General features: G+C 40.3%; 1 protein-coding gene across 2 annotated transcripts in view; it reads left to right on the top strand.

Annotated features, from left to right (window-relative positions):
• lrp1bb (low density lipoprotein receptor-related protein 1Bb) overlaps positions 1 to 15,584 on the top strand; it is a 276,595-nt gene that overhangs the window by 204,128 nt on the left and 56,883 nt on the right. For both annotated transcript variants that reach the window (XM_079357144.1, XM_079357143.1), the window contains exons 43-50: positions 2,907 to 3,099; positions 7,094 to 7,219; positions 8,014 to 8,142; positions 8,273 to 8,392; positions 9,911 to 10,024; positions 10,169 to 10,318; positions 10,538 to 10,660; positions 14,999 to 15,118. In XM_079357144.1, the coding sequence (XP_079213270.1) occupies positions 2,907 to 3,099; positions 7,094 to 7,219; positions 8,014 to 8,142; positions 8,273 to 8,392; positions 9,911 to 10,024; positions 10,169 to 10,318; positions 10,538 to 10,660; positions 14,999 to 15,118 (1,075 nt within the window). The remainder of the gene's footprint in view (positions 1 to 2,906; positions 3,100 to 7,093; positions 7,220 to 8,013; positions 8,143 to 8,272; positions 8,393 to 9,910; positions 10,025 to 10,168; positions 10,319 to 10,537; positions 10,661 to 14,998; positions 15,119 to 15,584) is intronic.

The raw sequence follows: 15,584 nt of genomic DNA, 5'->3' as shown, positions 1-15,584 counted from the left end.
GGATGTAAAAAACTGCTGAATGTTCTTGCTGATATTGTTTCTTTCATTGTACAGATGGTTCCTTAGTAACACAAGTAGCTCTTTGCTAAAACAATGACGCTCACTAAGACGTTCTTATTTTGTCCAAAAAGAGTCGAATTTATAAAGAATGAAATCCCCACTGGATCTACTCTAACGTCTGTGCATGAACTGTGCAAATATTTACAGAACAAGATGGTCTTTCATGCTATGGATTTTATGCCCGCTGCAGTACAGAACCTTTGGCCGTCTCAATTAGTTCCCCATATGTTTGCTGTGCCGGGTTCACAAGGTTTAGTAAGCTTTCACCTTTGGGTCCCTACCTGCCCTTGCTGCACTCTAGTCCTGCTAATGAAGGCTTTGCAATGAGACTGCTCTGGGTGCAGATTCTCCAATCCAATTAAAATGTGTAAATTAAATACAGCTATCTGGTTGTCATGTTCAACACCTAACTAAGCTGTGGTTGTGAACAATTATAAAACAACCCATTCTAAAAAAAATACAACACATTACTCTTGAGACTCTTTCACACTTTTTTTGATTTATTTTGAAAGTGACCTGATGTGCTTCATCCAGCGACACATTTTTCAGACTCATTCTTTGAAACCCTAAATGGTTTTATTTGTTAGATTATGAGTACACATGAAAGGAATCACGTTTGTTTTATGTGTTCAGCAAAAAAAAGAATCAAGGCAAGCATGACAAAAAAACCTACATTTAACTCTCCACGCTACTTCTTAGAAGCCATTTTTAGCCTGTGAAGACAAACTGAAGCCCTTTACCTGCAGAGTATGCACCTATAGGGCGTCTATGCATGCGTTTTTAGCTCACTTTCATATTGATTCTTTTTATCTGTATCTTCAACTTTGGTTATGTTGGATGTTTTTGTTCAGATCTGAGTCCTGAAAAATGAACAACCACAAAACAAAAAGTCACATGTTGTGCTGTAAGTGTGATGTAATTTAAAAAAAAAAAAAAATTATATATATATATATATATATATATATATATACTCACATCCCTGGGGGCTGGATCCAAAATCATGAATACTAGATTAAGAAAAGCAAACAACCCGTACACCAAGAAGCTCCCGTTCAATAAATCCTTCAAACGGGAGCTTGTGGGTGTGTAGATGCTATTTGCTTTTCTTTATTTAAATTGTGTGTGTGTGTGTGTGTATATACTTGAATTTCCCTCGGGATCAATAATCTATCTATCTATCTATCTATCTATCTATCTATCTATCTATCTATCTGTCTATCTGTCTATCTGTCTGTCTGTCTGTCTGTCTGTCTGTCTGTCTGTCTGTCTGTCTGTCTGTCTGTCTGTCTGTCTGTCTATCTATCTATCTATCTGGAATGCAGCATTGATAATGCTGCATTCTGCAGCATTATCAATACTGCATTCCAGTTGCACTGGGAAGTAGAATATTCCGAGTTCAGAGTCGGAAGTGTCAACTGGAATTCAAGATGGTGGCTATGTGCATTGACTGTATGTTAAAGCTGTAACTATAGTGTTTATTAGCCGTTTGCTGCTCTTTTTGTGTGATTAAATTAGTATTAGTATTGTGCCAGTTCTCTCTTTGGACATGTTGTCACGTTATTTTTGTGCACAAAATAGCACACAGTGTGTTGTTATCATCTGGTATTAGCTAACAAAACAAAGGTGCTCATGTTCATGTTGCTTTACCGACTTGCAACTGGAACACACTCAAATCAGGTATGACGTCATTCCCAGCTCTGAGTTCCGAGGTCAATGAAACGCGGCATAAGAGTCTAGTTAACCTACCTGCTAACCATTTTTTGAGGCGGTTTCTAATCATACCTATTCACCAGACTGCTAACAGTCAAATTACATGCACGTTCCTGAAGCTATCCCTCTCCACTGCTGCAGTGTCATTACATGCTGACAGTGTGGTTGGTGACAGAGGAACAAGAGCGGTGGCACTGCTCACTCCCCTGTGCCATTCTGACAGTGGAGACCTATGTTGTTAATGAAGGCAGGGCTTCACAAAGAGCAGCAGAGAGTGCATTATAAGGGAAGATGTCAGTGTGCTCAGTGGGGGAAGATGCCCTTTTAACCATAGAGAGAGGGAATATAAAGTGAGAGCTGTCTGGGAATGCTTAGTGTCTTTCGAGTTCAACTTCTGAAGGTTGTCCTCAAGACATTTTACTGCCATGTAAAACAGACGCCCATGCTAACAGTGTACTGATTACTTACACAGCAGTTTAAGTAGTTTATTTAAACCTTGTTGAATAGTGAGACACTGATAAGAATAGGGGGGATACATTATAATTTGTCCCAAACACAAGTTGAGCACAAAGTAATGTGTTGCTGGCTGTACACTTAATGCCTCCCAAATCTCATTTCCCATCAATATGTTCCATTCCCATCTGGCGTTCCATCTTTTCCCCTCTGTGTCATTGTCTCTCACTCGCCTGTCGGCCAGTTGTTGCTTCCACACACGTTGGGCCCCTTTAATCAACACCTGTCCTATTAATCCCAGTATGGCACAGGGCTAATGTGATGCCGCTTACGAGCCTGTCCCACTTAATTGCAGAGAGTACAGAGCTGTTGTACCCCCCCCCCCCCCCCAAACACACACACATCGTCTCACAAGCCTGGAGAATTCCTCAAGGAGACATCTGATGGATTTCTGCCACCTTGCCAATGACACTGTCATTTACTCCCCCAACATCTGAGTTAAGCAGTCATGCGGGTGAGGTGGGGGGGATGATGTGCCGATTAATGAGTCAAAGTATTACTGTGCACATTTATTCCAAGGGTTCCACTCAGGACTTTGTTCATGCAAAAGCCTTAAATCTGAAGGAAAACATGACAGGAAGCAAACTGTACATTAATTGCTTTCTTTGCTCTGCAATGTTTAGATCATAGTGAAATCAGGACCTGGGAACTTTTTCGGACTGGCCATCTATGCAGATTACATCTACTGGTCAGACTGGGCTCGCAGGTCTGTGCTACGATCCAACAAGTACACCGGCGGTGACACCAAGGTGCTGCGAGCAGACATACCTCATCAACCAATGGGGATTATCGCTGTTGCAAGGGACACAAACAACTGTGAGTATTAGAACACTGAGAATATAAGCTTAGGTGACTGTAATGATGTGATTGAAATGTATTGGTTGTTAATCATTACTCCTTGGCAGTATCTTGTGTTTATTTTGTAGTTTTTAAGGACAATCAAAGAATATGTTACTGTGTGTTCTTTTAACTGAAACAAAGAGTGGATGTTGGATGCATGCCTTAAGGATTACCCCTCTGGTGTTACATTTTTCCACCGATGCATCTTTAACAAAGTCAGGCCTTTTTTTTCTCAACTTTTACTTAAGTATTCCAATGGGTAATTTTTGAGTCACCACAACGTCCTCTTTCAATTTGTCAACCACCGAAGGTCGGCAGCTCTGATACATTACAGCTATGGGAATTAGCTTTACCCTGATCTGCTGCTGTAAAAGTATTACTCTGTAATCCTGTGACATCAAAAGAACAAATAGAGAAAATGGAGATTAAAAAACAATGATGTCTTACCTGTTCTTTTTTTATAACAAACATATCACCTAAACATATTTACAAGGACTTACTATAGATTTAGTCTCTGATAGAATGTGACAGGAGCATGCTTGAAAGCAGATATGTGGTTTTATTGAGTAAGACAATGTACAAACAGTATCTGCTCGAAAGCTTTTTTGCTGATGACTCGTGCTGCAAGATTAAAAAAAAAAAAAAAGCAGTTCAAGGTCAAGTAGTCGGCACTTACTGTGTACTTGAAGTGATCATACTCTGTTGCTATGAGGAAAAACAATTCATATAAGAACGATGCTTCAGTTTAGATCAATACAAGTCATTTCAGGTATGATGCGTTTGTGATCAGCTGACATCGGCACACAGTTATTGTTCGTTCCATGCTTCCAGAGCAGCCAGCATATATCTGTGAAACTGCTGATGATCACCTTTCTCGTTTATTTGCTGGTTTGCGTTTTCAGTCAGATTAGCAACTTTGGGAAAATCAATGCTTTTTGTTGGAAGTGGGGATATAACCAGACTGTTATCCTGTTTAAGTACTGTACATTGAAGGAAGATGGATGGATGGATGGATGAATGGATGGATGAAAACAACAGTTCTTTCTGTCTACTCTTAAACACGTAATTGGTTGCTTTTTTTTTCGTTCTTTCCTCCAGGTTCTTTGTTTCATCAGAGTTATTTATTTATAGATTCATCATGTTATACAGTTAGTGTTGAGAAAGACTGAGACATTTTAAAGGGACCTCTCATCTTCATGTACAAAAACAGGACAAACGATAAGTTCATGCAGTCTTATTTACAGTGTCTAGAAACTTAAGTTCCAGAGGTAATAAATAAAAGTGGCCTATGTTGTTAAGGGAGTCTCTAAAGTCTGGTAAGAACTTTAATTTACAAGTAGGACAAAGGCAAGGGGGCTTAAGCGTTTCCCTCTTGTTGGACTAGAATGCTGATTGTCCTTTTGTTCCTGTTTATGTCATCAAGTAAAATAATCACCTCCTTACGACCTGCATGGCCCCAGCTGTGGTCACACAGCATAATGTGCAGAAACAAGCCATGGAGGCTCTGATAAGCAGTTTATCCGTCTGGTATTACCATTGTTAACCTCTTCTTAGCATTTCCTTATCATGAATATCCTGAGTTTAAATATTAATTCAAGCGGTTAACATGAGCCACAGAACAGAGAAACGTTGCTTTTTCCTCCCATTAATAAAATAGTAGTAGCTGGAGGCCAAGAAGTAACAAAAGGCCTCAGAGGACATGCCTGTGTCTTAACATTTGCACTTGATGCTGCATCTTTTTGCTTCTCTTCTTTTTGTATTTGCAGGACTATACAAGCGGTTCATTTTCTTTTTAGGCCTATGTCTGTGAAAGTGAAATACATGGTGTCCACAGAGCTACAACACCTTCTTTCACATAGTACCACATCAAAGGAAGAAACTAATTGAAGATGAAAAGAGTCTGTTTGCCTTCATTGGATAGGACAGCAGAAGAGACACAGGAAATGTTGTGAGAAGGGAGTACGGGATGACATGCAGCTGTGGTCGGCTATGAAGCCACGGCCCCTTCCACGAGGACTACAGCCACTGTATGTGGGGTGCACAACATGCTAGTGCTAGGCTGTTGGCACTCCATTCCCTGCTAGTTTTAAGTCGACCAACAATGTGTTTGGAGATTTTAAAGTACATTTCAGAGGATTTTATTTGAGGAAAAATGTCTCATTACATGGTATTGAAGATCAGAATTGGTTTCACTGCAAAAGAGCAAACGCAACAATCACAAACCATTTAGGAAGACATGTGGAATGTGGATTTTCCTTGATGTAATGCACCACACTAAAACTTAAAGAGCATATTGCAGGTTAAAAAACATTTTTAATTCATATTTTATATAGTCTGTTAATGGCTGTAAAATAAGTAGGTTATTTTTTTAATATGTTCTACAACACATAAGTGCTCTAATTTAGAGGAGAAAGTGGCTGTTTTAGCATAGCCGTTTAGAACGCGCTTTTTTTTCATATGACGTAACATGAGGGAGTCCCGTTCTCTGACTCTGCTTTGATCGGCTTCATGCGTCTGTGTATGAATGAATGAATGAAGCCTTTATTGCCCCTGGGGGAACTTGTCTTGCACCGAGAGCATGAAACACTTTATAAACAAACATTTAGAAGGCAGCACAAAAGAATAAAAGCACAAAAAACAGGCTAAAACATGACATGATTAAAGAGGTGTAATGATACGTGGTAGTGAGTGAGAATAGACAGGAGGCCTCCCTGCAATAGTTTGTAATTTGCGCGGCGCACATTCGGGTGCACAGTGTAAGTGGCTTGATTATTCATGGTGTTTTTTGGTGAATTATTCCCACAACCTCAGAAACCATCGAACAGACACGTTGAATATTTCGGCATCAGACACAAAAGCGTTTCCTTATTAATTAAAATCTCTGGGTGTTTAACATCAAATATTATATACGCAGACAAGCTTTTAATGATTTGATCTGCTGGAATCCTCTGTTATATTCTCTAGTTTGCGCGTAATAGACACCGGACAGTCTGTATTAATATATGTAGTCATACGATTTATTATAAATCCAACTCTGCTGCAACAGAGCGTGTGCGTGTGCGCGCAGTCGGGAAAGACGGAACGCGCGGTTTGGAAACAAACAGAAACACAAGCTTTACGTCTGTCGGTCCTCTGTCCCATTAAAACTTTAAACTTTTTGTAGTAGCCTAATATATGTGCACGCATTAAACTGGCGGCACCGTAATACGTTGTACAGATTTGGCGTTTTTACGAGCAACTCCCATACAATGTAAAGGTGAATGATCGGCACTTGCACATCCTACAAATTGTTTTTTAATTGATTGAATGTGATTACAAACTTTACATAAGCTGATGTGTACACAGCACTCGCCCATATATCGCGAGCTGACACCTGTCACTCAGCAGGACGCCTGCTCCGGGTCTCTACACACATCACAACTTCACTTCTCTCCTGAGGCCGTTATTCCTCTAATCCTGCCTGTTTCTGCTCTCCATCACATCTAACAGGTTCAGAATAATAAGCCAGTGGACCATTATATGTAAAGGAATACATGTTTTCTTCCTATTTATTGACGGGAGTGACACTCGGATCCATGCTTTTCTATGTTAAACAGACGGGGATTCAGCGGGACTCCCTTACGTTACGTCACAGCCGAATGCGGAAGTAAAGAGCAAAGATGTGCGAAAACGTACTAAAACGTCTCCAGGAGACCCTGTGGGTTATTGATTTCTGAATTTCTTTAAAAACAGCATTGTTAACGTATTTTTCTATGATTAGTTAAATTTTGTCTTTAACCTGCAATATGCTCTTTAATAATGCTGCTGGGTTATCACTTCCTTGTATGTTGTTATTAGGCAAGGCTGCACAATTGGAAGGGTTTTTCAGCAAATAAAAAATCTGAATGTGCATCACATGTGTAAAAGAGAAGTGTTTTTCACTTCGACTGTTTCTTACCGACTAATCAGTTTTGTGTGATTTTTGTTGAAGGTGAGCTGTCCCCATGCCGACACTTGAACGGAGGCTGTGGTGACCTCTGTCTCCTGACCCCAGATGGGAGGGTCAATTGCACTTGCCGAGGAGAGCGTGTGCTGTTAGACGACAACAGATGCGTGTGTAAGTCATGAGGTGCTTTCAATCGAATCATACTGGTTCCACAAATGCTAACCCTTGAGCATGTTCAGAACCAGTGATTGATTGCAATAGCAGTCTTTATGGATTAGTAATGGTAAAGAGTTCATGGTCTGCATTTAAATCTGTAGTGTAACCTTGTTTCTTGTCAACACAATCCAGTGTGTGCTGTTTCAATAAACGTCAGATATCCCGGTTTTGATTTGTATGACAGAACATCACAAACAGCTGCTTTCTCTTCACATATTCCAGTATTCAGAGTTGAGGAAGCTCAGGCAAAATAAAACCAACCAATGTATTTTTGGTACAACTGAAGTTTGAGCAGACATCTGATGGCAAAGTCGAAAACATACGGCATCACAGTTTCCTCTCCGGGCAGAAGTACTCAATAATGAGTGACGTTTTTTCCTCAAGTAGCACTGTATTAAAGTCAGGGTATTGTGGAAGAGGAAAACAGGCTGAACTGTGGTTTTTAAAATGTGAACCAGAGCAGAGATTGTAGATAAATAAAGTTTGCTGACTGTATTTTAACACCAGTTTACTTGATCATATGAAAAAGAGTTACCAATTGAATATCTCAGTATGGTTACATGTGCACCGTCCTGTTTGGCTTCAGTGTATTTTTATGTAAAGTAAATGGATCTGTCATGATATTTATAAATGTTAACCCGAATAAGACAGTATGAACTGAACCTTTGCCTCAATGAATAAAGTCAATTTAGTTCACGCAGCTGTGCTGCAACATTCTGAATTGTTATCCTCCTGTTTTTCTTCTGTAGCAGAAAATTCCTCCTGCAACATCCACACTGAATTTGAGTGTGGAAATGGTGAGTGCATTAACTACCAGCTCACATGTGATGGAATCGCCAACTGCAAAGATAAATCAGATGAGAAGATGCAATACTGTGGTAAGAAACTCTTACCAGCAATTATCCCAGGCAAATGTAAATGATAATGTTAAATTAAAATGTGTTTGTTTGGATGTGGAATTGGAAGTATTTAGACGTTTCTATCAAATTCATGAATTTAACTGTTCAGTCAACAGGAGCTGTCGAAAGGGTTTCAGGCCCTGCTACAACCAGCGTTGTGTGGCCATCAGTCGTTTCTGTGACGGAGTGGACGACTGTGGGGATAACTCAGATGAAGCTTTCTGCAGCAGTGAGTCGCAGCCGTTTGATCTTTTGCTCAATCCAAGGGCAGGATCCAGTCACACTTGCGCTTTTATTAAAACGGCGCACCAGACCACATGCCGTGCTTAAGCCTTTACTGTCTAATGAGCCCCAAGATCATAGCGAGTGCACAGAGTCAAAGACAGGCCCAGCAGTCACCTGTAAAAGCAGCTTTTGAGAGCAGAGAAAATACTTAGTGTCTCTTAGATGAGGCTTGATGGATTCTGTTTTGACCTGTCAGGGTTATGTAAATGAAAGACAAAATGAATGCCAAAAAGAAACTAAGCACATTCAATTCAATTAAAACTAATAATGACAATAAATGATACTAGCAGTTACATAAACCTGAAGTCCCCTTTTGACTTACAATGTTCTTTTTAAAACTCTGAGTACAGCTGACTGTCATGTAAAAAGCTGCATCATTTCAAAAACAGTATTTGTTAGGCTGTCAGCTTTGCCAGAGAAGAAAAATAAATCTCCATCGTTTAAAGTCACGTGTTCTTTTATCTCATGGTGTATAAGCTGTGACAATATTGAACACGTAACGTAAACACACGCCGTTCATTTAGCCGGTGTGGGAGTCATGTGAACCACCAACGAGGGCGCATTTCGGTACTGACGTAAACCTGCCTGATAAACACAGACACGGTGAGATGAAACAGAGAAAACTCAGGTTTAAAACAAAGCATCCATACAACAATTAGCATAGAAAAAGTTGCATGAAAAAAACATTTTATAAGACTGAATTGACTTCCTATTTGTAAAGAAAAGCATCCACAGATCTCACATGGAGACACAGGAGTATTTGAATCTGTTTGGGTTTATTATTCTAATTACAACTGTAGCTAAGGGGGAGAGGACGTGTTGTTAACATTATTGTGCTGAGGGAAACGATGACCTTGATGGGGAAATAATCTCTTCAAAGTAGATCTCTTTCTCTTCTGTTATTGGTGAAAAGATGGAGGATATGGAAGATAGTTTATTCCTTGTCGCGAGCCAAAGATGAAGACACTGGTCTTCTCATCATGAATGTTGACCTTCCAACTCAGCAGTTCAGGATTTAAAGACAAAGTTCATTTGAATTTGATGTGTCATCTCCTGCCTCCTTCGTTCTCTTTTAATGAGGCATAATCCGCATCTCTCCAGTGCCATTAAATGGAATCCTATTTTTATAACATCTATATAATGATAATATATTGTGCAGGCATCAATGACCGGAGCCATTGTGCAGTGTCCAATAAACAAACAACAGCAAACGTCATACTTGTCTTGATCAGTTTTGTGGGGCTTATTCCTGCACAGCGCTAAGAGGGTTGTGACATTCTGCCGATGTTTATCGTGTTAATCAGTTCAACTAAATCTTTTTTCTGTGTGGCAGTTTGCCACCTCGGGCTAATTTTAAGCAGCCTCAGAAAGAGGTTCCTATTGTTGTGAGCTATACCTGTGTGAGTCTTTGAGTGCCGTTTCTGTTCTGTTATCTTTTTGAAATGCTAATTCTCTCCCCCAGATGTCACGTGTGGCTCGTCAGAATCCTCCTGCAAGGACGGGAGCTGTGTACCCAGCACAGCCTGGTGTAACCAGGTCATTGACTGTGCAGACGCCTCAGACGAGAAGAGCTGCAGTAAGTCCTTTAGCCTTCGATTCCAGTACCTTAAATTTGTACTCTTCACTCAGATCAGATTGATTCCTGCCCCTCTCGCCCTTCCCTCCGCCGTTCCTTCCATTGTAATAAGACAATCATTGTGTTGCTCCGCTTTGTATTCAGACCGCACAGACTGCTCTCACTTCTACAAGCTGGGGGTGAAAGAAAAAGATTTCATCGGCTGCAACTCCACCTCACTGTGCATCCACCCTTCCTGGATCTGCGACGGTGCAAATGACTGCGGAGACTATGCTGATGAGACCAACTGTCAGGGTGAGCCCCTGAACACGACGTCACACGTTTTTTGCATGTACGCTGACAGGCAGATTAAGATGTTCAACCTCAATTAGAAAAGATTTAAGTGAGATCTCACTTCCAGAGATGATCATGACAGAGGAATGAGAGATTCAGGGCGAGCTTAGGAAAAGATAATGACCTTAATCATGTGTAATGCCCAGCAGAGGAACGACTTTGTTTTGTTGTTCATTTCAGTTTCCCATGGGCAGAAGTGCGAAGAAGGCCATTTTGCGTGTCCAAGCGGGAACTGCATCTCCAGCGTGTGGCTCTGTGACGGCCAAAAAGACTGCGAAGACGGCGCCGATGAGTTCCAGTGTGGTAAACCTAAACACTTTCCCCTCCCATGGAGACATTTCTTGACATTAAACGGAAATGATGTTTTGGAACTGGGAGGAATAGATTCACTCTGCTTCACAGTTTGCTGTGCACAACTCTGCTGCCGGTTGTAAGGACATTCATACACCATTAACAAGAAGCTATTTGTTGTTTAGATAGATCCAGGCCTGCAACAAATAATAAATACAGTTTATAAAGAGGAGACTGAGAGAGAAGAGATGATTGTTTATCGTGCCACAAGGCAATTTCACTTCACTTTGTTTCATTCCCCCTGTTATTGTGTGTTCGAGATTTCTCAAGTGGGGGTGGCTGCTTGTTTGAAAGTCTAATTCTGACCCGAAAATTCTAAGTGAGGCTGTTGAACATTTTTTTCAAATCACATTTGTTTTCTCCCAAAAATATTAATTAATGACCCATCAGTCACGAAGAAGGTCAAACTGAATATGCAGATGTGGCTTCAGTGTAAAGCAGTGAGAGAATCCACATGACAATGGCACTTGTTCTGCACTTCTCACGAGATGCACTAAAAGCATTCCTGCTTCCGTAGATTTTGTTCCATATAAATGAATGTAGAACTTACCGAGACGAAAGATCTCTCCCAAGTAAATAACAATTTGCCTTCAAAAACCAGCAGCTCGCTCACAGTGGTCATTCTAGAGTCTGTTGGGGCCCGAGGCAAAAATTAATTGGGGGCTTCCCACCGGCGTTCAGCACCATCATGTCTGCCAGCGCCCTGACGCTCCGTCCTCTTCCTCTTTCTTCATGCTTCCTTTTTCCCTTCCCATAGATGGATCATTTTCCTTCATTTTTTCTTTATTGGCTTTTGCTGACAAACTTTGGTTTCACAGGAAAAAATCATGCAGGGCTTAGCAGGGCAACAAAAATGAGTGTTGTCAGATGGGGCCCCCTTAGGGAGGATTCCTACTGTTGCTGCAAGATTTGCATATTTTGGGCCACTGCTTCGGTTTAAATTTTGTGAGCCCTCGGGGGCCCCCGACTGGTCTGGGGCCCCAAGCAGTTGCCTACCCTGCCTGTTGACAAGCAGTGCCTCTGCTTGATCATGTAGCCAGCAGCATGTTGTTGTTTTTTTCAGAATCAAAGCAAAATCGACATGGTGCTTTAATGCAGGTGGTCAAAGAGGCGGTTAAGCCTCATGTAGGTCACACACTTGCTCTAGGTAATTAGATCTGATGGAGTAGTCCACACACTCACACAAACAGCGCCGTCTTCCCTTGAGTTTTCAGCCTTTTATATTGTCCAGCAGTAAGAGTGTATGGTCTTTCTTATTGAAGTCTAAGAAGTCATGAAGTGGCCAGTCGTTAGAGCTGTCTGTGAAGTGAGTGAACGAGAGGTAAAATTTGGCCTCAGATTTGGCCGAGATTTGTTGATATATTCTTACCTAAATTTATTCTTACTATATATATATGTTAATATATATATATATATGTTAATATAAATGTTAACATGTATATTTTTAATAAATGCATGACATATTCAAAAAAAAAAAGTTCTTTAATCTAATCGTTGAATACTCTCTCTAATATTGCCTTGAAATATTGCATCTGTAACCAAAACCAGCTGATTAAATAGAGCCTATTGTAGCATGAAGGTAACATATTCATGATTGTGACTTACGTCGAAGACAGTGTAAAGATCCAGCCTTGCTGTAAGAAACTGCAGCCGGTTTCTTCAGAAGAGAGCGTCAAAACATGTGAAGAGCGTGACGAATGACTGATCAGCTGATTCCTGGTGCCAATGCACATACAGAATTATTTCAACTTTGTGGACACACCACTCATTTTATCTTTTGGGGCCATGTCTTGCGACTTCTTCTTGTCTCCACGTCTCAGCTCTGGTCCTGATACACCAATCAAATGTTCTTATGTTGGGAGATGCGCCTGATGATTTAGAATGATTCTGATTCACTAACATACTCATGTTGGTGAGAACAAAATTGGCTGGTACGCATGTGTCATGAATCTGATGGTAATTTTGTGTATGCACTTATTTTATGTGCAGAGTAAGAACATCTTAATGAAGGCCCAATGACTGTACGGGGATTATTGATACTTTTTCCCACAAACGGACAAACACATAAGGGTGCATCACACAAAGATAATGGGGAATTTCATTACATTCCTGCAACTTGGCTTGTGTGTAAACTTGTGCCGTTAAACCATACTCACGTCTTGCTAGGTGACCTCCTTGAACTGCTAAAGTTACATCATGCAGTAACAGGCGAGCAGGGCTTCTTAAACAATGTTATCGTCTATCAGAGCGACCTCTAAAGCTATTATTTTTAGGTGAAAAAGTTGCAGTTTTTTAAATACTTTTTTCCCAGGATATAGAAAGTCAACACTGTTTTAGTAATGGTCCTCATGTTTTAAAATTTTACAAGTGTTCAGATCCCCAGACAATGTGTTCTTTTTTTTTTTTTTCGAAGCCTATGAGGAAACATTCGTATTTGTGGTGCTGGCTGAAATCAATCAACAACTTTGGATGGATTTCAGTGAATTTAATAGACACGTTCCAGTCAAGGTTAACTCATATAACTTTTTATTATCACTTAACTTGATATCGAGCAATAGCACAGGTCTTATTTCTTCAAGTACTTTGATTTAGAACCAAGACAGTAATAATATTTGGTAGCATGCCACCACACTAAACTGAAAACTATGCTGACATCTGAAGCACAGCTTCAAACAGACGTTTGTCTTGTATATGTATAAGAAGATTTATGTTTAGAGCCCAATTAGAAAATAAACACATCATGATAAATGAATCATGAACATGGGAATGACATGTCTTTCCTTTTTCGGGTAAATAACAAGGATGTTGCAGATCTTAGTTGTCTGCTTTGCTTCCCCTGTAAAATTAACCAGCACCTTTGTTCACATTTCAGTTGTCACAGATAGAAGAAGGACGATCAGCTCATTCAGTTTTCCACATTAATGCTATTGGAGTTATCTGATACATTTTCTAAATTGACCATGAATGTTGTTGGAGAGATGCAGAACACATGAACACCATTTCTTGTCCTTTATCGGGAAAAAAACAAACGTCTTTTTTGCCTCTGTGAAACGATAACATCCCATGCTTCAAATGTGCCTATATCCGAACCGATAGGAATTATGTCACACTGCTTGAGAAGCTCTGAATAGCTTTTTCAGGACAAATAGACAATATTCCCATTCCACTGAGTTAATTATCATATAAAAAGCTCCAGCCACAGATAATCTCACTGCAAAGGCATTGTGGTTGGAGGAAAATGTCATTACATTTCAGACATTTCAAACTCCACATCTGATTAGAGGAAATAGTCATTTGTCACTTCACTGTGCATAACACACGTTTCTTCTGTTTGGAAATCTATTGAAAATGAGACATGAAAGCCTTTCTTTGATACATTTAATGGGCTATAGACCTGTTTTTTTTTTTTTTGTTATCCACTTGAAGCAGCTCCTCACATTTGAAGTGCAAATTTAGAATCACGTACCAAGTCTAGATAATCACAGTTTCCAGATTTAGCCTTTTTATGTTTATCTTCCCCTTATCCGACATCATCGTATCAGTGCACGTAAAGTGGTTATGATGTGGAAATTCTGACAGGAAGGAAAGCGACACAGGAACGACACCCCCCCCCCCCCAAGTCCCTCCCCTAACCCCTCACTAGGATCCATAATTCCTTGTATAGCAGTGTGACCTAGAGCACACATCCCCCCCTTCCTTCTCTCAACATCTCATCAAAGCTCTGGCAGACTTTGCCAGTCCTGACATCTGAGAAAAAGAGACCACAGAACTTCTCCCTAGGGAGAGTGGGTGGCTTAGAGACACAAACTCAGTGCGGATTACGAATATATCCACATTTTACACAATGGCTTTTTCACAGTCAGACACACGTTCCACCCCTAGTTGACATCCCATTTTTTTCTTGTCACCTCGATCAGCCTAGTTTCTGTAATGTTAAACGAGATGAATCCAAACAATTAATTTCGGAGCTTTCATTGATAAGATATTTGCTTAACATTTTTTGGATGAATTGGGTTTTTTTTATTTACCTACACAGAGTGTTTCCACTCTTAATTCAATTCTTTTTGAGAAAGCCATGAAAAGAACAACATATATTTGCAGTTTTGTTGTGTGGCAGCAACACTAATGCATGCTTCTAAGCAGAGAACGACAGAGAAACAAGCAAGCCAAGGGGCAAATAGGAGGCAGCCCACTAGGTTTTGATTAAAAATACTTTCTATAGGGTATCTTGTTGGTGTTGTTGTTGTTTGATTTATAACAATGGAATTTCTCTCCTCATGCCCTCTGCAGACTCCTCATGCTTGTGGAACCAGTTTGCCTGCTCCAAGAACAAGTGCATTGCCAAACAATGGCTGTGTGATGGGGAGAACGACTGTGAGGACGGCCTTGACGAGAGCGTGCAGATCTGCGGTTAGTTTCCTTTCAGATGTCACGAGGAATCTGCTGTGGATGATAAAGGTCAAATCTGCAGCAGTACATATGGCAGCTCCATGTGTTAACCTTGAAGAGCTGGAAATGAATGGGCAGAAATGAAACAGGCTCGATGAGACAACAGAGGAAACTGCTGCCATTTCTGAAGATTTGAGTAGGCACTGAGACAAACACTGAGATTTTTTATCACAGAGGCCCTAAAGGCACAGATAATCAATGGGTAAATACAGATAGGCATTTAATGTGATTTACAATAAACTAAAAGGATCCAACCTCATAAAAGAGAATGAAAAAATGGGAACTAAGCCGTTTTGATTGGATTGTAATAACAGTGCTGGAAATGTAAAATGGCTCAAAGATTTCAAAAGGAAATTGATTGTCCAAGGCCAGATTTAGGTTTCAGCGATGTGTGTTAAACTGACCTCCTCTATTTACCTGTTTTATA

Source organism: Symphodus melops (assembly GCF_947650265.1).
Source record: "Symphodus melops genome assembly, chromosome: 12".
Lineage (NCBI taxonomy): Eukaryota > Metazoa > Chordata > Actinopteri > Labriformes > Labridae > Symphodus > Symphodus melops.
Note: the sequence above shows the minus strand (reverse complement) of the source record. Positions and strands in the feature narration are given on the sequence as shown.